Here is a 23,506-nt window from a genome sequence, read left to right as displayed (position 1 = left end):
ATTTTTATTTTTTTGAATATAAAAGCAAACATAAAAAATTATTATTACCGAAAATATATTACTGTGATATTAAATATATTTTATTAGTTCATGATTTGAGTTTTTCCGTATATAATATTTTCTTTTTTACTGATACAAAATAAGTTGTAAAAAATATCTAAATTTTAACTTTGTTAGTTGTATTTAGGTGCTTGCTTATAAAAATATGGTCCACTGATTATTAAATTCAAAATATGTGGCATTAATTAATTTTCATTACTATCCATAAAATAGATTATTACTATCCATTCAGGCCAAATTGCAGAAGGCTAATAGTGCTAATTCGAGTTCGGTTCACCCAATGAGGACATTAGATAATGATCATGATTATAATAGTAATGCTAGTTCATCTAACTTTGAATTCCCTAAAGGCGAAAAAACCATTCACAATTCATTTGGACGGTCATTATCTAGGCCTACCTCTTCTAAATGGAATGATGCAGAAAAGTGGATAAGGAATAAGCAAACAGGACCATCTAATCATTCTAAAAAAAGCAATGTGCAAAGCCAGGTGACTCGCGTGCCAATAATGAATGGGGTTAAAGTTGTTCCAGAGTATGTAAATTACGATAACAAGCCATCAGTTAAGCAAGTTGATTTATATCAACCTGCACCTCAGCTCAGTTTGGAGAAGTTTTCTTTTACTTTAAACAGACCTCATTCCGTTGCTAATCAAGGGAATGATACTAATGTTGAGATTGATCTGTGTCCTCATAGTAAAGATTTGACATAAGTGGATAGTGAGGATTCATCTTGTTTAACCAGTTCTTTTGAAGAACCAAAAGTTATCCACTCCGGACAAATATATTTTCATTAATACGGTAGCTCAAAAAATGGAGAATAGTGTGTCCAATTATGTGTCACGCCATAATCCCTCGGCTTTTGCCTAGTAGTTTTTCCGGGAAGAGGAAACTGTATTTGCTCACAAAGTATCTTTGCCCTTATCCTGAATGTTGAGTTGTGACTGAATGTCTCTCACATCGTCCAAACTTTGTGCTTCTTCTTAATGGATCATCTTGCTGGAAAGTCATTAATTGTCCACATCAATGCTACTTTCATTGTTAAATTTGAACGTGATACCCTATCATATGTTTCCACCCCGGTACACCACAACATCTTCAATTCATCAATTAGTGGTCGAAGATAAACATGAAAGTCTTTTGTCGGATCATTCGGCCCAGGAATGAGAAGAGGCATAAACATGTATGGAGCTTTTGTACACATGGATGGTGGAAGATTGTAAACAACAATAATCACAGGCCACACCGTATAGTCCCTTGCATGTGCATCTCGAAAAGGATCAAATCCATCACTAGCAAGGCCTATTCGGACATTTTGTGTTTCTTTTGCAAATCGAGGAAATCTGTGATTGAATTGTTTCCATTCATCTCCATTAGCTGGATGACTTAATTGACCCTCAACTGCAGCTTTATCATGATACCATGTCATACATTTGGCAGTCTTCTCGGACATGAATAATCGTTGTAGTCTCAATGTAAGAGGGAAATATCTCAAAATCTTCTTCGGAATCAACATTTTCATAGAATCCTTCTGCGCCTTGTACCGACCTTCGTGACATATATCACAATATGTTTTCTCACTATTTTCTTTGTAAAATAACATGCAATCATTCACACAAGCATCAATTTTTTCGTATCCCATACTCAACCCACTTACTAACTTCTTCACATTATAGTATCTCATGGGCAACTTGTGATCTTCAGGCAACACCGATCCAATAAGTTCAAGTAGCTCATCGAATCCCTTATTACTACAACCATGTCTATGTTTGAACTTAAGTAGCTTACTCACAAATGATAATGTTGTGAAACTTGTACAATTTGGATAAAGAGGTTCAGTAGCACTGTCAAGCATCTTGTAAAAACTTTTTGCTGTTGCATTCGGTTCTTCATGCATATTCTCAAAATTATTATTTGCCTCGGCAAAATCTCCAAGCATTTCACGTGCATCATAAAAATCATCATGCGTATTATCAACATTCATGGAACTCGTCCCAATGTCAACCCTTGATCTAACACTCTTCTCATGAAAATACCATGTTGTATATGCGGGCATGATGCCATGTCGATATAAATATAATATCATATCATCGGGATTTTTTATATAAAAATTTCCACATTCGTTGCATGGACATCTTATTCTCCCCTTTGAATCATTCGTATTTGCAATGGCAAATTTAATGAAACCATCAACACCAATTTTGTACTCTTCCATTATATTTTTACTTGCATCAAATCGACGATTCATCCAACTACAATCCGACGTCATCTACAAAGTGCATAGATAGTATAATAAATAACTTAATACTAATTAACAAAACATACTTAAATAAATTCACTATGTGTACAAGATATTTAGTGACAAGCAATGTACAATAATTATTTTTTTTGTTTAATTATTTTGAACACTACATTTAAAATATTAACAACTATATTTCATTTAAATTGTTAATAAATATTTAATGTATATGAGAAATCAATAAACAATAATCATGATAATCACAACATAAATAATTTAAGAAAGGTACTTACTTGACTTGAAGTTAATGGATAGTTGAGGTTGATGAGAAAGGAAAATGGTAGAAAATAGGAAGGAAAATAGAAAGAAGAGGAAAGTATGGACATAAACAAAGAAGAAACGATAAGGCAGGGGCTGTAAATTCTGAAAGAATAAATTCCACCACAAGCGGTCGTTTTTATAAAAGTCACGAAAATCGGTCATTTTTATAAATTCAACCAACAACGGTCGTTTTTATTAAAATGACCCTTGTGGCCTTATTTAATATTTTTTTGATAAATAATTTAAAAGCGACCGATCAGTCGCTTTAGTTTTCCAGAATTAGACTTTGTTCTGGCGGCAATTTTGCCGCCTGTTCTTCAAAATATAAAATGGACCGCTAAATATTGGCGGTTGGTTTTGTTGATAAAAGCCACCGGCTAAAAGCCACCGCTTTCAAATTCCACCGAATAAGAGCGACCGCTCATTAAATTCCACCGACAGCAGTCGCTTTTAATTATGTTTTATGGACAGGTAAAGTTGACCTTAAAAGCCACCAATTTCGGTGGAATTTATAGTCGGTCGCTTTTATGTGGTCGCTTTTACTTCTTTTTCTTGTAGTGTCTCTTTGTTGTCAGAATTAAGACGAATGTGAACTCCGAGAGGCACGATATCGAGGTTTCCATGACAGCGTTCGCTCGAACTGCGAGTATGTTTGAGGTCAGTGAGGGGATTGACATAAAGGGAATTGTATAGAATTTGAGACAAAACCGAGGACTAGAATACGAGATCCAGATATTTCAAATTAAGAATTGTATAATAAGGTATAATTGCATTATTGACCAAGTGAAAACATCAACAAAATTTGACTAGAAGGTAAAAATCATAATAACTGAAAATATAATTGTTGTTGGGGATTGCTATTTAGGACTTATACTTTGATATTAAACTTGTGACTAACAATCAGCACCACTGCATTTGTATTAAACTTTGTATTTCATTGTGACAAGCTCAAAATGTATATACATAATTTCATATACCTCTGCTTAACAACAACATTTTGACTCTGTAATTGCTGAACATAATTTTAAATAATTTCACATACATAATTGTTTTGGTTGCACGCACAATGTTGTAATGAAATTCATATGAATGGTGGTATCCTAAATACAAACCAGGCAACTCGTTCATTTATCATAACCAGTTTCTTTTATTCATATAAACAGACAACACAGAAAAGATGATACTATATATTCGGTTTCCATTAATAATACAATAGGTTTAAAATAGATAATTAGTGATGCCTGCATTTATTTTGTTGTGACACATCAATGCCAACAAATGCAAATTTATGAGAGTACAGAACAAATGAGTACAGAGTTGAGAGTACCGGTTGTCCAGTTTCAGTATAGACGAGGAAGATCAGGAGGTTGCTGAGCCTCTTCTTGAAGGTCCTAATTTCAAAAAATAAATGATAAAAATATACTAAATGAACAATAAATAAAACTACTCCAGCCAATTATAATATTTGCAAGTTAAAAACAATAACCTGAGGTGTGAGCAATCTAAAGTCATCATCTTGTTCCTTAATGTTTACCAGCATTTCATCATTTGCATGTAGCGCTTCTATCGCCTTCTTGGCATCAATAGCTTTAGACTTTTTCTCAATATCAGACCCATATGAATCTAAATCAGAATCGGAACCCTTCTCAACATCAACAATAAAGTATTAAGTACAGAGACAAATTAAGTAACATCAAAAATAAACTATTAAGTACAGAGACAAATTAAGTAATTAAGTAATTACAAATTACTGTATATAAATAAAGAAACTTGCCTCTAATTGAACAAAGTACAAAGTACCGAGACAAAATACTGATTATTTAATGAAAAAATGAATCAATGATACCTGTTGGATCTTGGAATCTTTGATACTTTAGAAGAAAATCGAACTAGACTTAACAGTGATTAAATCTTTGATATATATAACAGCGGTTGAATCTTCGATATACTTTGCAAGCAGCAAGCGATTGAATCGGCGGCCACATACTTAAAATTTAGGTCTCAAGCTCTACTCAACCCTATTTTCTATTCTGTTCCAATATGGTCGACTTCACATTGTTTTCTTTGTTTAATGTTTTAAGAAATTATATATACTAGCTTAAAACCCGCACGGATTACCTACATTTTTTTAATATTATAATTTTTTTTAAAAAAACTTAAATTAAATTCTTAATTTTGTTCATTTGAAATTTTAAATGATATGACTTTATGATAATTATATTGGTAAGCATATATATTCATAACATTTTAGAACATTTAAAAGTATTTAAAATGATAGGGAAAAATATTGTTATAACGAAAATATTATTTTATTGAGGGTAAAAATATAATGTGTCCATTATTTTGTGACCTTAAAAGAATATTATTTTAACATGGTGATTACTTAATCGATTAACTTTAACTCTATAAAAATTATTTAAAAATTAGGTTAAAACAAAACCAAAATTCTAAAAGTTTTGCCATCTTTAGACAATTTTAAAATTTTTAAATCACTAATCTTCCGTAATTAAAGGAGGACATTTTAAAATTAAATGATTAATAACACTTTTCAGAAAATTATATATAAAATCTTAAAATATGCTCCATCAGTTTAACTTGTACAATTAACTAGTGTTTAATCCTGAATTTGTGTTTTGATTAATTTAAAAATATTTTTCAACGATCCAACCATATGGATGTCAATAGATATATATACTAGTGATATAACCAAAATTTTGTATCAAAATATTTTTATTTGGTTTGTCATTTTAACGGTCAAGTATCATTTTGACTAGTACAACTATCTACTGTTTAATCCTGAATTGGTGTTGTGATAATTTTAAAAATATTTTCAACGATCCAACTAGAGGTATGTAAATATATATATATATATATATTAGTGATATACCCAAAATTTCATATCAAAATAATTTTACTTGGTTTGTCATTTTAACACTTAAACATGAGTTTGACTAATACAACTAATTAGTGTTTAGTCATGAATTGTTGTTTCGATAATTTTAAATATATTTTTCAACGATCCTACCGTATGGATGTAAATAGATATATATATTAGTGATATACCCAAAATTTCATATTAAAATAATTTTATTTGGTTTGCCATTTTAACAGTCAAGTATGAGTTTGACTAGTATAGCTAACTAGTGTTTAATCTTGATATGGTGTTTCGATTATTTAAAAAATACTTTTGAACGATCCAGCCGTATGGATGTAAATAGGTATATATATTAGTGATATACCCAAAATTTCATATCAAAATAATTTTATTTGGTTTGCGATATTAACAGTCAAACATTAATTTGACTAGTATAGCTAACTAGTGTTTAATCCTGAGTTGATGTTTCGATTATTTTAAAAATATTTTTAAATGATCCAACCGTATGGATGTCAATAGATATATATATATATATTAGTTATATAACCAAAATTTAATATCAAAATAATTTTAGTTAGTTTGCCATTTTAACAGTCAAACATGAGTTTGTGTATTATAGCTAACTAGTGTTTAATCCTGAATTATTGTTTCGATTATTTTAAAATTATTTTTGAATGATCCAACTATATGGATGTAAATAGATATATATATATTAGTGATATACCCAAAATTTCATATCAAAATAATTTTATTTGGTTTGCCATTTTAACAGTCAAACATGAGTTTGACTAGTATAGCTAACTAGTGTTTAATCCTGAGTTGATGTTTCGATTATTTTAAAAATATTTTTAAACGATCTAACCGTATGGATGTCAATAGATATATATTAGTTATATAACAAAAATTTAATATCAAAATAATTTTAGTTGGTCTGCCATTTTAACAGTCAAACATGAGTTTGTCTATTACAGCTAACTAGTGTTTAATCCTGAATTAGTGTTTCGATTATTTTAAAAATATTTTTGAACGATCCAACCGTATGGATGTAAATAGATATATATATATATATATTAGTGATATACCCAAAATTTCATATCAAATTAATTTTATTTTGTTTGTCATTTTAACAGTCAAACATGAGTTTGACTAGTATAAATAACTAGTGTTTAATCTTGAGCTCATGTTGCGAATATTTTAAAAATATTTAGTTGGTTTCTCATTTTAACAGTCAAGCATTAGTTTGACTAGTACAACTAACTAGTGTTTAATTCTAAATTGGTGTTTCGATTATTTTAAAAATATTTTTGAACGATACAACTATATGGATTTCAATTGATATATATTAATGATATTACAAAAATTAAATGTCAAAATAATTTTATCTCATTTGCCAATTTACTAGTGAAGCATCAGTTGGAATAGTACTGTTATCTAGTGTTTATTCCTAAATTGGTGTTACGATTATTTTAAAAATATTTTCGAACGATCCAACCGTATGGATGATTATATATATATATTAGTGATATAATCAATGTTTCATATTAAATTATTTTATCAAAATATTTAATTTTTTACTGAAATTCTTGAAATGTCACCCAAACAAATTAATGTTGACATTAATATGGTTGGATCATGAAATAATATTTCTTAAAAATTGAAATTATAAAAAATCATGTGCTAATTTACGACAGAACCCGTCATGAATTATTATCTGCAAAAAAATTGAGAAAAGTCAAATTTACCGCCAAAAGTTTAGGGAAAAAGTTAAATTTCCATCTTGAATAACTTACGACGAATTTTAATTTCCGTCGTAAATTGGATGTTCAATATTTTCCCCACCAAAAATTTGGGAAAAAAGTTAAATTTCCCTCTTTGATAACTTACGACGAATTTTAATTTATGTCGTAAATTTGACGATCCGATTTTTTCCATCGCACATATTTCGTTGTAAATTTTTATTAAATATTTTTTTTTCAATTTCAAGTTCAAATTTTAATAAAAATAATTAACTTACGATGACATGTTTAAATCGTCGCAACTTCAAATAATTTTCATTTTTGTTTAATTGTGCCGTGAAAAATTCTATTAATAAAATACTAAACTTACGACGGTTTTGTGTTTCATCATAAACAATTACGACGTTTTACTTTTTTTCATCATAAGTTGGGCGCACACTTTATTCCGTCGTAAGCTGACCATCGTAATTGGCCTATTTTGTTGTAGTGTATCAAATAAAGCTATATCTTATAACCAAGGGTAAATCCAGTACAGTTAGCTTTCATCAGATCCTTAGAAAAGAAATGTATTATGATTTGGGAACAAGTCCATCACTTAAAGATTGCAATTAATTCTATAATGACCAAATGCGCACCAAACTGAGGACTGGACTTAGTAGCTACTTGTGTCAATGAGTTGTAGTTATCCATCCAAATAGAGAACCAATAAAGCATAGCCAATAAGACATGGTACACAGTTACCTCAGTTCTAAGAACAAAAAAGAAATAACTTGAGATAACTATTTTCCTATTGTTAGAACTGTCCGCAGCCTTGGAAATTTCAACTTCGTCTCTAGCTGTTTTATCATTTTGACCAATATTTTTTGATACCATTGTTACCATCATATTATAAACCTGAGAAATTTGTATAAAAACTAAGTGAAGATAAAATTAACGACCAGAAAAAACATTATAAAAAAATAAAAAATAAAAAGATGCTAAAATAAAGTAACCAGCAATTCCAGGCTAAAACTGACAAAAAAAAATAATTCCAGGCTAAAGAACTTATTCATGACTCATAAGCATTGAAACCAGATCAGTTTTACATTTCCAAGATATATGCTTGAAAGTTAAAATCAAATTAAGCTTAGCATAAATAGATTTTCTTCTTTTCCTATTTTAATAAGAATTATATGTACAGACAACTGGTGGAAATATCCATGATATTATACAACTGTAGTTAATATACTACTTACCAACACAGTGAGACTAGCATGAATAAAGGAGCAATGCAGCAATCATATTTACATATGGAAAATTATATAATAAGATTCTATCATCCATTACAATCTATCAAATTCACTTTAGTTGCACAATAGTTGCTAGATAAAGTTTGTGCAACATAATTGTGTAATATGTAATATAAATATTATAAAGATATTAGTTACAACTTTATACAAAATGAAGTGTCTAGGTGGCCCATATTATGCGTTAACATAGATTTGAATTAATGTATATAGGCTTCTTTATATGCTTTAATATTATTTTTGTTTCCAAGAATCAGAGGTATGTTAAGTTTATAAACAAGTCACATGAATATAATTCAGCAAAATATCAGCTCTACCTTCTCCTCAGGCTGACCCATCTTCTGAGTAGCTCTTTATTGTGAATGTCATGAGCCTGTTAATTATTAATATATATTACACTTACTTTACTCCATATAATTAAACTAAAATGGTACAGCTTGTATAAACATATTTTATTTAATTCTGAGTAGGTAAGACATAGTCAAACCTGACCCCGAGCAGCCCCATTAGGGGATTGTAGGGAAACTCTTGAAACAGGCATTGTGTTTCGATTTCCCTTTATAATGAAAAAAGATTAAGAGATAACTGTAAGGACAAAGCTCATATACTACCGAGTAGATTAAATAAGTTTGAAATTCAACTTTGAAACCTTAAATAACCTCATATGAGTGATAGCTTATGGTTTGCCTCGGATAAAAGTATGGCTGAAGGAAGAAAATTATGCTTTTAAAATGAATATTGCTACAAAATTTATAATTGACGGAGACATGGAAGTTTTCTCCTAAACTGTTCTAAACAAAAGAAACTAAGAGAAACTCCAAAGTTCAGAGTCGATATATTATGATATTCTAGTCAAAAGCATTAGAGTGTCTCAGATATTGTAGTAATATTGTATTTGTTAAACATATCATGAATTATATAAGAGAAAAAGGTACTGGAAGAGTATATATTATTTCATTAGATAACAACCATATATACTACAAGGTTGTGGCTGTTGAGTTACATAACCACCAGGGAAAGAAGTGTTTCATTTTCCTGGATATTAAAAGCAGATTTATATAGGATAACTACATCTTTAAAAAACACATTACTTCTAACACTCCCTCCTAATGTGTTGTTCCTGAACTCCCAGCAGATTACGCAGCATCTGAAACTTCTCTTTTGGAAGTGCCTTTGTGAATATATCAGCAACTTGCCCCTCAGACTTGCAGTACACTAATTTTATCTCATTTTCCTCGATCTTCTCACGAATGAAGTGATGTTTCACAGCAATGTGCCTTGTACGACTATTGTAGATAGGATTCTTTGCCATAGATATGGCTGACTTATTGTCACATAGCATCTATGTTGCGTTTCTTTGCCTCTCATCAATATCCTCCAGAATTCTTCTCAACCAAATAGCTTGTGATGTTGCCACTGCAACAGCTACGTACTTAGCTTCTACGGATGACTGTGCAACTGAATATTGCTTCTTTGATTGCCATGAAAATGCTCCTGAATCAAATGAAAACACAAAGCCTGTTGTGCTCTTCATGTCATCTCAGGAACCTGCCCAATCACTGTCACAAAAACCAATTAATTTTAGCTCTTCACCTTTAAAATATTTGATTCCATATGCCACAGTTCCTTTTATGTAACGAAGAACTCGTTTGGCTGCTCCAAGGTGAACCTCGCTAGGATCTTGCATATATCTGGACAACAAACTAGAAGCAAACATAATGTCCGGCCTAGTTGCCGTAAGATACATTAAACTTCCAACAATGCTTCTATACAAAGTCCTATCTACTTTTCTTCCACCGTCATCTTTCATCAATTTTTCATTTGATGCAAGAGGTGTTGCCATTGCTTTGCAACCATACATATTAAACCTTTTTAACATCATTTCAACGTATCACTCATTTCATACTTCTTCATCATATCACTTTTGAACTGATTTATCATATGCTCATCATTGCTAGTAAAAATCAGATCATCAACATAAATTGCAACGATAAGAATTGACATACCTTGCTTCTTCACATAGAGAGTTGGCTCACTCTTACTTTTAACAAATCCATTTTCCAGGAAGTAGTTGTCGATATGGGTACCATTAACGAGGTGCCTGCTTTAACCCGTACAACGCCTTTTTCAACTTATAAACTTTTCCTTCTTGTCCTTTAATGACAAAACCATCTGGCTGATCTACATAGATTTCCTCTTCTAAATCTCCGTTCAAGAAGGCTGATTTCACGTCAAGTTTATATAATTTCCATCCTTTTTGAGCTGCAAGAGCAATGAGAGTTCTGATTGTGTCTTTTCGAGCTACTGGTGCAAATGTCTTTTCGAGTTTATATAATTTCCATCCTTTATGTTGTGAATATCCTTTGGCCACTAGACGCGCTTTATTTTTTAACCAAGAACCATCTGACTTGTGCTTTATTCTATAAATCCAATTCACGCCCACAACCTCTTTATTTTTCGGTCTTTCAACGAGTTGCCATGTCTTATTTTTTTCAATCATGTGAAACTCGTCTTCCATTGCCTTCTTCCAAACATCTTCTCTAATTGCCTCCTCAAAACTCGTTGGTTCAGTCATACAAAAATTATACGACTCATAAATATCAGCAAGAGACCTCATTTTCAGCGGAGTACTACCTGAACTTGACGATCTTGCACTATCACTTGAAGGTGATGATGGATCAGTAGGTGAAGATGGATCAGATGGTGATGATGCTAGTGATGACTGATCATTATTTTTGTCTTCATTTTGAGCTTCTGCTTCAAATGTAATATTTTGATTTTGACATGCTTCTTTCTCCTAATTCCAGCTAGCTCCTTCATCAAACAACACATCTCTACTTATGATTATTGATTTCTTCTTTAAACTATACAACCTATATCTTTTTGATTTTGAGCTGTAACCGAGAAGAATGCATTTTTCACTCGTGTCTTCCAGTTTATGTCTTTTTTCTTTCAGAATATGTGCATATCAAATACAACCAAATATCTTTAAATGGATTACTGAAGGCTTCTTTCTGCACCTTGCTTCTAATGGAGTCATTTCTTTAACTGCCTTAGTTGGACATCTGTTAATTAAGTACACATCAGTATAAATTGCTTCAGCCCAGAATGAATTTGGCAACCCTTTCTCCTTTAACATTGATTTGGCCATATTCACTACAGTTTGGTTCTTTCTTTCAGAAACTCTATTTTGTAGAGGTGAGTAACCAACCGTGAGTTGTCTATCAATTCCTTCATCTTCACAAAATTTATTAAATTCTCTAGAGGTATATTCTTTACCCCTATCGCTTCTCAAAACTTTTATGTAACAACCACTTTATTTTTCTACAAATTTCTTAAATTTTTTGAAAATGCTAAAACCTCAGACTTATATTTCATAAAATAAACCCACGTCATTCTTGAGTAATCATCAATAAATAAAACAAAGTACCTATTTTCAGCAAGTGAAGGAGTCCTCATTGGTCCACACGTAAGTGTGAACAAGCTCTAGCAGTCCCCCAGCTCTCCATGATCCTCCTTTTGCAAAAGAATTTCTATGGTGCTTTCCCATTGCACACCCTTCACACACTTCATTGTTATCTTCAACTTGAGGCAGCCCATATACCATATTTTTCAGTTCCTTCAGCCCTTGAGAATGTATGTGTCCAAGCCTTTTATGCCAAAGCAAGGATTCCTCTTTCAGGTGTGCTTTTAAGGCCAAATCAGCATCATAATTGAACATTAGCTGAAAACTTCTGCCCCTTTTCATCTGTATTTTTGCAACCAATTTTCTGCCTTTATTTGTGTCATAAATTGTGCAAGTACCATCCTCAAAATAAGCAGCATATCCATTTTCTCTGAGCTGACCAACACTAAGTAGTTTCTGATCTAAATCAGGGACTAATAAAACATCATTAATTTATCGTATGCCATCTTTTGTTTGAATACATATCGTACCATTGCCTCTTGCTTGAACCAATATGCCATTTCCCATTTTCACTTCAGCGGTAATACTTTTATCAATCATTGTAAATATTGTGTTGTCTCCGGTCATGTGATTGCTACACCGGCTTTGCAATAACCAAGTAGTGCTACTTTTCTCATTTGTGACCTGACAATTTGCATAAAAGACTGCATATCCATCTTCTTTTTCTTCAGATACATTCACTTGCTGCTGATTTTTGAACCTGCAATCTTTTCACAAATGTCCAAATTTCTTACAATGATGACATTGAGGCTTCCCTTTGAACCAGCAATCATTCTCCGTATGGCTACTTCGTTTGCATATTTCACACTTGTTTGTTTGACTTGCATCACCTAAACATCTGTTATAATTACTTTTTCCTCTTCCTCTTTGGCCTCTTCCTCTTCCTCTATTGAACATGCCACATCTTGATGATACTCCTCCATTATAACTCTGAGACGGTGATTCCTTTTTGTTTAAGTTGAGCTTACATTGCAAAGCACTTTCAATGGATTTTTCGGAGTGTCTCATCGATCTTTGTTCATGGGACTGTATTGATGCCATCAACTCACCAGATTTTAATTTGTTAATATCTTTGGTTTCTTCAATAATGGACACCATAGCATCATATTTATCAGTCAAGCTAATCAGAATTTTTTCAACAACTTTCTTATCGGTAACCACTTCACCGTACAAAGCCATTTGATTGACAATTTCATTTATTTTTGAAAAATAATCCTTCAAACTTTCAAACTCATTCATATTCAAGTTCTCAAAATCTCTCCTGAGGGATTGTAGCTTAATAGATCTTACATTGGAATTTCCTTGGAATTTTTCTTGCAAAACTTCCCAAGCTTCTTTTGCCGTTGCAACCCTCATAGTTCTGGGAATCAAGCTCTCTGATATAGCTTGTTGAATAAAGAAGAGGGCATTTGCATCTTTCTTTTTAGTCTCCTTTAAGGCCTCCTTCTGATCATTTATTAAATTTGTTGATTCATCATATCCACTTTCCACTAAATCCCACAAGTCTTGAGATTGGAAAAGTGTTTTCATCTTCAAACTCCAATAATCATAGTTTTCACCATTAAAAATGGGCATTGTAGGTTGTTGAATATTCACACCTTGATTTGTTGCAGCCATTGTTGACGTGTTGTTTCCCCCTACTGCTGTTCTTTACGCCCAGTTTCTAATCGAATCTAGCTCTGATACCAATTTGTTAAACATATCATGAATTATATAAGAGAAAAAGGTACTGGAAGAGTATATGTTATTTCATTAGATAACAACCTTATATACTACAAGGTTGTGGCTGTTGAGTTACATAACCACCAGGGAAAGAAGTGTTTCATTTTCCTGGATATTAAAAGCAGATTTATATAGGATAACTACGTCTTTAAAAAACACATTACTTCTAACAGTATTAAAATCAAATCCAATCAAACAACATAGAGTCATAAACAAACACGCACGCACAGATAGAACAAAAAAATGAAAATACAGAAGAAACAAATCTCCTTGATAGCTGATGAACGCCCTGATAAACAATAGCTTCAATATAAAAGTACTTAAACAACTCTGACCTGCAAAAGATATTCCAAATAGGGCACATTCGAACCCAATTCAAACACCCAGTCGGTGAAAACCCCTTAACAATTAGTACACAAGTCAACTCAATTACCCAACTCGACCGAAAAAATAAACAAAAATAAAGGTAAAATTTTAATTACCTAAATGAATACAAAACCCTAGTAAGTCAAATAAAAAAAACAATTACTAATCAAAGCTTGATGGGAGGGAAGATGCTAAGAAGTTCAAAGCCCTTAATCATTTTTCTCTGTCTCACCACCTTTTCTTATAAATATCTATCCTCGCGAGAAATCTGATTCATAACAAAAACATATCAAAGTAGGTTAAGGAGTAATCAGACTAATTGCACATATTTAGTAAGTTAGGGAGTAATCAGACTATTTGCGCATACTTGGTAGTATCAAGAATCTGAAGGAGATGGGGGTGGCTCTCTGGTATTGTGCAAAAATGCAACGCCTAAAAGCACAGTTCCAAATCCGCAGGGCACTGAAATAATCAAATATACTAAGCATGCAAACTTTAACTGTTCACAGGAGATATCTCCATCATGCATACATGTGAATCATCAATTAATTGCATAGATATTTGTAAAAAGGAGAACATGATATATTTATATGTATCTCACATGTTCAGTGAAAGCTAATAAAAATGGAGAATATATCTCCTGCCCATAAGTTCGACGCCACTTAGCTCCCTCACCAAGGAGATTAGTTCTAAGATAATACTTACCTTATATCTGCAATTATGGATGTGAACTTATAAATAACATTGTAAATGAAATCATTTACAGACAAATTAAAAGAAAATCATATATATTAGAAGACTACTTATATTAAACCAAATGATATAAGTAGAAAAACCGACATACACGGCTGGGAAAATGTATTGCTCCATCATCAAAAAATTAGAAAGAAAACATCAACCAGAAAGTGACTTACAGTTAACCCAGCGCACTTGTCAGAAAAAACAAACTGTCTCATTTAGTGCCGCTGCAACACCTCTACCATCATTTTTAAGTAATCTCCTATAATTTGAGATTTCCACTTCTCCGATTACATAAAGGTATTGCATGAAGATAGCCTATAGAACGAATACATTAAAGGTTAGAAAACTTAGTTGAGTTGTTATTCTCACCAATTCCTAACGAAGTTTCTTACCCTGCGGAAGTGCAGCGGATTTTTCTTTAGTCAATTTCGAGATAAGGGCCCGTACCTATACCAATATAATAAATATAATACCAAAAGTAATCAAATAAGATGAAAAAAATAACGAAAAACAAAGAAATGTGAACTTAATTGGACTACTTGGCAACAAAAAAGTGCCACCAGCAGCACAGTACAACACATTTTCAAGTCACTAGGTAGAATATCACTACAAGAAATAAGGCCTTTTTTTAACTAAAATCGTCGCAATTGAGGCATTTAAGACGGAAAAAAATCGTCATTTTTGCTCAAGCAGTAAGTTCAATTTTTCGTCACAAAATAAATTGCGTCGGAAGTTGGGAAGCAGGGGCCCACATTCTCAATAAAATAATAAATCTACTTACGACGGAATATTCCGTCGTAAGTTATCAACATACGACGAATAATAATGTTGTATGTTAGTTACTTACGATGAAAGAAACGTCGTATATTTTCTTACGAGATCCATCTTTGATAAAATAAAACACAAATTTACGACACAACTATACGTCGTAAATTAGTAACTTACGACGGAATATGTGATAAACAACCGTCGTAAAGTTTGTATTTCCAGAATAGCCAGATTCTGATTTTTCATTTTTCAGCCATGTTCGGCTTCCAATTTAAATTCTAAACATGTCAAAGTCTAATACAATCACAAAGTTAACAAAAACTCCCTGGCAAAGTCTAATTTCATTTCCGGTCAGTAATTAAGCAACCATAGCCAAAAATATGCAAGAACTACAAACAGTTCGGGGGTTTGTCAGGGCTGGCAATTCTTCATTTTGTTTGTGAAAAAAAAGATATTCAAGTTTTAATTAAACAACTTTGCAAACTTAGAGGACTATTCAATTTATTTCTAAAGAGATTAAAATAATATTGTATTGAGCTAATTAACAATTAGTCATTTACCCTTCCATTACTGACATCGAGTTTCAAAAAAGCCCATATGTCCTTTTGGTGAACCCCCAACAAATCATGAGTATGCATATATCTTAATAATCTAAAAATCATTGTTTCACTTTAAAAATATATTATCAATAAATATACATATTCATATTTACTATTTATTTAATATTTTGTCCTTATCGTTTTTGTAAAAAAAATATGCACCTTACTACTAAAATAATTTATTTTTGGATATACTATCTCTTACTATCCAAAATTGCATAATATTTAAAAATGTTTGTTTTATATTGTTGTTAAGTTACATTGTACATAACATTAAAAAAATAAGTATATTGTGCATTGTGCATTGTATTCAAATAATTTATTTTTAAATATATAAATACCTCTCATCAATTAAAATTGAATTCAAATGTGGTATAGGAGTGTTACAAACTACTATTTAGAATGTGGTGATATGCCTCTCACTCAAATGCGGTACGGGAGTGTAACTACTTTTGAATGTGGTGATATGCCTCTAAGTAAACCCCATGAATGTAATCCCTTATAATTTAGAAATTTATTTTAATTCAATTCATTTGATGGTCCTCTCTTGGTCTGCATAAACTACACCGGTTCACTCTTGCTCTAGCCTTTAGTGTAATCCATGGAAGCCACCAAGATCAATTTATACTTATGGTTGGTGTACAATATTCTCTAAAAAATGGTTGTAACATAAAAAAAGCACATATATGTGACCGACTGCATAAATTGTATAACATTATGTTTATAGATTCTTCAGTTTGTTTAACAGCATCTGTATATTCCTTTCTATTTTTTCCTTTGTTCCTTTGTGCTTTGAATTATGTCTGCATTTTCTAGCGAGTCTGGATATGAAATTTAATAATAAAAAAGAATAAGAAATTTATGGGTTTCATTTAAGACTTTATAAATATGTAATAATGGTATGTCGCCATTTACATGTATAATAATTTGAATTGTGAGCAAGGAATTGGATATCTGTAGTGTGTGGATGTTACTATTTGTATTAAATGATCGTGTTTGAAGTGGATTGGTAGCTTAATCATTTTATAATTAAATAACAGCATTCGAATACCGGAATCTGACTTTAAAATGATTTAATAATAGTTATCGAGCCTTGAAAATAATTTAAAATAATATTTTAAAACTCGAAACTATTTTTCAAAATTTTTAAATCAAAATAAATAAATAAATCTAATTAAAAATCAATTAAAATTAATTAATAATTAATTAAATTAATTAATAAATTAATTTTTGAATTAATTGATCAATTAACTAATTAATTATCCACTAAAATTAATTATTTAATTAATTCAGATTTGTTTTTGAATTAAAAATAATTTTTGGAATTAAAATAATGATTTTTGGAATTTTGAAAGTATTAAAAATAATTTTCTGAAAATAAATATAAACAGAATATCATTTTTATAATTTTTATAAACAGAAATCCATTTTATATAAGTTTTTAAAACAGGGTTTCGTTTATGCAAAAATTGAGAAAGTTCGGTGTCAAAGCTGCAATTTGCCACCTTCTTCCTTGGTCGCCGGCGGCAGCCATTGCCGGCCGACCTCAAGCTCGAAAATCTATCCAGAATTCCCTCAAAAGATGCAGATTAAAAGCACCGGAGAGTAGGAACCTCATCGTGGTTTCTTAGGTCATAAACGATACCCCAGTCGGCCGGAAAATCGACTGGAAGTTCACGGCGCCGACCATGTCAGATTTTCCGATGACCTTCAATCGACATCCAACAGACAAAATTTTAGCATGGTTTGATTGCTGGTGAGACGATCTACATCTCTACGGTCTCCAAACATGCCCAGATTTAACGGGATTAAAAATCCGTCCAAAACATGAATTTTCCGATTAATTTATTCAAGAACACCAAGAACATTCAAACTTGAAGATCAAACCAACTTGTCTACATGTTATTGAACTCCAAATTTGAACAACATCAATATCAACATCAAAAATTCCTATTTTAATCATTAATTAATTCGAATTAAAATAATTAAATAAGAAAATCCCCTTGATTTCTACACTGAAATGGATGATTGATTATGAAAGAACTTTTCGAGAGCTTTGATTCGGTATATGGCACGCTTTATAAAATAGTTTTGTAATTATTCAGAAAATAATTAATAAATTCATAAATTATTATAAAATTATATAACAATCCAAAAATTACCAGAAAAATATCATAATTATCTATATTTTATTCTGGACATAATAAAATTAACATGCCTATACTCTACCACATATAAACATCAGCATAACAACACCAATCATCAGATAATTCACCAAAATCACATAATATTCACAAAATAATCATTTATTGATAGAAACAGTTACACGTTATGTCCCGGATATTACAATAGAGGAGGTAACTCGAAATTATAAGGAATGTTGGCATTGATTTGCCAGTGTTGTGATGGAACCAATGGAGAAGCAGTCTGCATAAAATACACGGGTTCAGTCTTGCTCTAGTCTTAAGTGTAATCCATGGAAGAGACCAAGACCAATTTATACTTATGGTCCGTGTACAATATTCTCTAAAAAAATTGGTTGAAACATCAAAGAAGCAAATATATCTGACTGAATGCATAAATTGTATAACATTATGTTTATAGATTCTTCACTTTGTTTAACAGCCTCTCGTATATTCCTTTCTTTTTTTGCCTACGTTCCTTTCTGCTTTGAATTATGTCTGCATTTTCTAGCGAGTCTGGATGTGAAATTTAGATTAAAAAAGAATACGAAATTGGTGGGTTTCCTTTAAGACTTTACAAATATGTAATAATAGTATGTCACCATTTACATGTATAATAATTTGAATTGTGAACAGGGAATTGGACATGTGTAGTCTGAGGATGTTTCTGTTTGAATTAAATGAACGTGTTCGAAGTGGATTGGTAGCTTAATCGATTTGTGGTTCGAGATGTGATGGACATTTGTAGCTCTGCGGCTCCTCATCAAAAATCAATTTCTTAATGTCTATATTCAGTTGTAATTTACAATAATATTTTAGATCCTAATACGCTTGACCCCCACGCCACAACAAACGGTTAGAAACAAAAATGTATGAGGTAAGTGCAGTTCTGGTGAATTACAAGAGAAACCATGATCAATACTTCAATTCTCAGAATTTCACATTCCAATCAAAAAACATTAATATATAGGAATTGTCTAATATAAGATAAACAAAATCTATGTAATATGAATATTTAGGTAAATACAAAACCAGTTCACTTGCAAACAAACAATAGAAACTACTTACTAAATCTCTTAAATTACGCTGAGTTGAAAAATATGAAAAAAATTTATCTCGCTGCTTTAAAGAGGCTCTTACCTCGAAATTCTTGAATAGTGTCTCTGTTTTAGCCCCCTTTACGCACCAAGCACCTTTAGCACATGTTATGGTCACAATCATTTAGGGCAGTACAGTATTGACACTTCCAGGCATCTGTCAATTGGACATGCTTTTCTTTCACGGGAGTAACATCAACTTCTGATAGCCCATTTTCTAATCCTTTGAGAAAGTTCGAAAAATATCTTCCAGCTACCTTAGTTAAATTTATAATCTCCTTACGAATTTTTTTTATTAAATTCTTCTGAGCTAGCTTCATCCCTAAAGTATTTATGCAGCTTATTCTCTGCATAATCATGGAGCCTTTCTAAAGCCACCTCAGCCTCACCTTGTGGTTACTCTAATACCTTTGTTTTCGTATATGCTTCTCGTGCATAGAATATCCTTAAATATAAGTCCATTTTAATACTCGTCTTTATTAAAAAATCTGCTACCAAGCTTCCGTTAAAAGGCTTAGGTGTTCTCGCTAACAATGTTTTTTCTCCAGTTTCGACTTTCTGAAGTTTCTTATTTTTTATCTTGCTTAGATATGATAATGATTTCTATCTTAACTTTTCATTTACAGCCCACCTTTCATAATATTGTGTATATCTCTTGATGTATTCATGAGCCGATGCTCTAAGTCTAACAGCTTCACATTATGCTCTCCTCACAGTCTCGTAATAACCGTTACACGCTTTAGGATCATGTGCATTCCATGATCCGAGGCATATCCAACAAAACTCGTGCTTGAAAGGACGCTTGCAAGTACTTAGTAGCATGCTCCAACTGTACGTACAAACATCGAAGGTTCGTGTTTTGTGATTTAGATAATAGATGCATCAAACATGTTTTGAAGACTACACATGTATCATTATCGATTTTTATATTCTATGGACAATCGCAAGAAAGTTTCTATGATTAAACAACAATACCATCATAAAATCTTACATAAGTTATCACCATTTCCCTGTATATATGACCATTAAAAGACATGGCCATACTTTAATACCTAGATATATTTATTTGATTTTCTAATTAGTAAAATATATATTATATTAATAATGTATTAAGTTGTATAAAAAAGCTATTAGAAGAAATAATGAAAGGCTTTATCACGGTAATCTTTAAAGTAAATAATAGCAAATTGGCAATGATTACTAAAATCTAGCTCGTAAAGAAGCTAAAGAAGCTTGACAAGTAAATAGTTATAATATCATTGATTGATCAAACCTTAATATTGCTGGTAAAGAAGCTAAAGCAGCTTTACAAGTAAATAGTTATAATATCATTGATTGATCAGCCTTCTAAATGTTATTGAGCATCCAGTTATTCAAGGCATATGTCTACAACTTCTGTGAAAAATTTGGCATTGGTGACTTGATGCAGGTAAATTTTGTGTCTTCATGCTCATAAATATAAGATTTAATAACATTCAAATCTTAATTTATTTAGAATTAAAAGATATAGAAGTTTTAATTAAAAAACTTTGCAAACTTAGAGGACTATTGAATTTATTTCTAAGGAGATCAAAATAATATTGTATTGAGCGAATTAACAATTAGTCATTTACCCTTCCAATAGTTTTTTCATATCCCTCTATTCTACTATAAATACGCACACAATCTATGTTCCTGATATACAAATTACAAATCATAGAGTTTCCATTTTTTATGTATTCTTGTATAGAATGATAGTAAGAAGACCTCTCATATAATGATGGTGTAAAAATATTTAAATTTCTTAACAAAAATTTGTTATAGTTTATCAAATCCATGTAATTTGAGGATGTTCACGGTATATCATTATATTGAAATTAATTTTTTTAGGATGATGATGTTTCATGAACAATCATTAGATTATATAGATTTTGTTTTTTAGAGAAATAAAAATGCATATTAATTGAAAAAATTAGTGATACAGTTTTCTTTTATATTATTGGTTAGTTATATTGTTGAGGATTTGTGAATGCAATGAGTTATTTCATTAATTTGGAAACTGGAGCTAATGTGATCCTTAACCATATGAGAGATGTGATTGCAAAGTCTTTTTACCATATTTTTTATTTTTGTGTTTATAAATTTTAATTGGATATGTTTATATTCATTGGTGAATATAATAGTGCGTTACAGGTGATACATCACTATATCAAAATTCAAATATTTAAGTGATGATTTATCATACTTTGGTTTCTAATAGAAATGTGTATCAATGGTAGAAAAATAATTACCTAATTTTGTTAATGTAGCTATTAAGTACTTTTGTTATAATCAATTTTTCATTTGATGAAGAGGTCTTTGGAAAATCATATAATCTCCTTGTTGCCTATAAGCTATATGGTATCTCACACCAGTAATTTCATCCTAATCCGCTAATGTGTGTGTAAGGGGTTTTATAAATTTTCATTTGATATGTAATCTTGGACTACGGGTAATGAGTTTTACTTATGATACTAAAAAATATAACTTGACAACATTCAAATGTGGTATAGGAGTGTTACAAACTACTATTTGAAAATGCTAGTTTATTATGACTACATGTCAATTGAGAATTTCTCAAATCAAATATCCACCAGTCTAACATATTAGAATGAACTCGGGTGTCTAATACTAAATAACACTGGGAGCTGCCGCGGATTGAAGTTTCTATTTCATTATGGTGATATGCATGTAAGTAAACTCGATAAATATAATGACTTGTAATTTAGAAATTCAGTTTAATTAAATTCATTTGATGGTCCTCTATTAGTAAAATGAATAATGATACGATGAATAGAGGAGGTAACTCAAAGGAAAACTGGGATTGATTTTCAAGTTTTGTGATGGAACTAATGGATAAGCAGTCTGGATAAACTATACGGGTTCACTCTTGCTCTAACCTTTAGTGTAATCTATGGAAGCGACCAAGATCAATTTATACTTATGGTCTGTGTACAATATTTTCTTAAAAATTTGGTTGAAACATCAAAGAAGCACATATATGTGACTAAATGCATAAATTGTATAATAATATGTTTATAGATTCTTCATTTTATTTAACAGCATCCCCTATATTCCTTTCTGTTTTTCCAATGTTCCTTTCTACTTTGAATTATGTCTACATTTTCTAACGAGTCTGGATATGAAATTTAATAATAAAAAAGAATACCAAATTGATGGGTTTCATTTAAGAAATATGTAATAATGGTATGTCGTCATTTACATGTATAATAATTTGAATTGTAAGCAGGGAATTGGACATGTGTAGTCTGAGGATGTTTCTGTTTGTATTAAATGAACGTGTTCGAAGTGGATTGGTAGCTTAATCTATTTGTGGTTCAAGATGTGATGGACGTTTGCAAATCTGATTCTTAACCATATGTGAGACGGGATGGCAAAGTCGTTTTACCATAATTTTTATTTGTGTGTTTATCAATTTTAATCATGTATGTTTATATTGATTGGTGAATATAATAGTGGGGTACCGGTGATACATCACTATATCAAATTCAAATATTTAAGTGATGATTTATCATACTTTAGTTTCTAATATAAATATGTATCAATGGTAAAAAATAATTAGCTAATTTTTTTAATATAGTTATTACGTACTTTTGTTACAATCGATTTGATGAAGAGGCTCACTACAAGAAAAATGTCCATAGACATCGGTTTTTGGCCGATGTCTATGCTGTTTGGCAACCGACGTTGATGTCGGTGATGTCTATTCTAGACATCGGCCATAACCCGATGTCCTTACTTGCTTAGACATCGTTTCTGGCAAAAAAACAGATATCCATGCATTGTTTGTTTACAAAAAAAATGAGAAATAAATAATTTAATAAATAAATTACACCTATTACAATAAATTAAACATATAATGAGCTATGTTTTTTTCCACATAGACATCGAATATTTTCATTTAGGTGATGTAAAATCAGTTATTAAACATCGATTTATTTAGTAAAAGGTGATGTCTATGTTATCACTTAGACATAGTTTTATCCCAAACGAAGTGATGTCTATGTTC

At 31.1% G+C, this 23,506-nt stretch overlaps 3 protein-coding genes across 3 annotated transcripts; all 3 read right to left on the bottom strand.

Annotated features, from left to right (window-relative positions):
• Nucleotides 1–1,050: 1,050 nt before the first annotated feature.
• Nucleotides 1,051–2,328, bottom strand: LOC141659733 (uncharacterized). Its single transcript, XM_074466662.1, has one exon. It carries the CDS (start codon nucleotides 2,326–2,328, stop codon nucleotides 1,051–1,053), a length of 1,278 nt encoding a protein of 425 aa, XP_074322763.1.
• Nucleotides 2,329–9,858: 7,530 nt separating this feature from the next.
• Nucleotides 9,859–10,359, bottom strand: LOC141659732 (secreted RxLR effector protein 161-like). The gene is made up of 2 exons (XM_074466661.1): nucleotides 10,065–10,359; nucleotides 9,859–10,010 (listed from the first exon to the last, which is right to left on the bottom strand). The coding sequence occupies exons 1-2, from the start codon at nucleotides 10,357–10,359 to the stop codon at nucleotides 9,859–9,861; spliced, it is 447 nt and encodes a 148-aa protein (XP_074322762.1).
• A 246-nt stretch (nucleotides 10,360–10,605) lies between these two features.
• LOC141659731 (uncharacterized) lies at nucleotides 10,606–13,599 on the bottom strand. The gene is made up of 4 exons (XM_074466660.1): nucleotides 12,746–13,599; nucleotides 12,453–12,682; nucleotides 11,986–12,383; nucleotides 10,606–11,313 (listed from the first exon to the last, which is right to left on the bottom strand). The coding sequence occupies exons 1-4, from the start codon at nucleotides 13,597–13,599 to the stop codon at nucleotides 10,606–10,608; spliced, it is 2,190 nt and encodes a 729-aa protein (XP_074322761.1).
• Nucleotides 13,600–23,506: the final 9,907 nt, after the last annotated feature.

This window comes from Apium graveolens, chromosome 5 (genome assembly GCF_009905375.1).
Source record: "Apium graveolens cultivar Ventura chromosome 5, ASM990537v1, whole genome shotgun sequence".
Lineage (NCBI taxonomy): Eukaryota > Viridiplantae > Streptophyta > Magnoliopsida > Apiales > Apiaceae > Apium > Apium graveolens.
Note: the sequence above shows the minus strand (reverse complement) of the source record. Positions and strands in the feature narration are given on the sequence as shown.

What these genes read in the sequence shown, in the direction of transcription:
- LOC141659733 (XM_074466662.1), bottom strand. Translation starts at nt 2,328, where the DNA reads ATGACGTCGGATTGTAGTTGGATGAATCGTCGATTTGATGCAAGTAAA.
- LOC141659732 (XM_074466661.1), bottom strand. Translation starts at nt 10,359, where the DNA reads ATGGCAACACCTCTTGCATCAAATGAAAAATTGATGAAAGATGACGGT. An exon ending in TTGTGACAGTGATTGGGCAG is followed by an intron (nt 10,011 to 10,064) that starts GTTCCTGAGATG and finishes CATTTGATTCAG; the next exon opens with GAGCATTTTCATGGCAATCA.
- LOC141659731 (XM_074466660.1), bottom strand. Translation starts at nt 13,599, where the DNA reads ATGGCTGCAACAAATCAAGGTGTGAATATTCAACAACCTACAATGCCC. An exon ending in CATACGGAGAATGATTGCTG is followed by an intron (nt 12,683 to 12,745) that starts GTTCAAAGGGAA and finishes AAAAGATTGCAG; the next exon opens with GTTCAAAAATCAGCAGCAAG. An exon ending in TAGAGCTTGTTCACACTTAC is followed by an intron (nt 11,314 to 11,985) that starts GTGTGGACCAAT and finishes AGCTGGAATTAG; the next exon opens with GAGAAAGAAGCATGTCAAAA.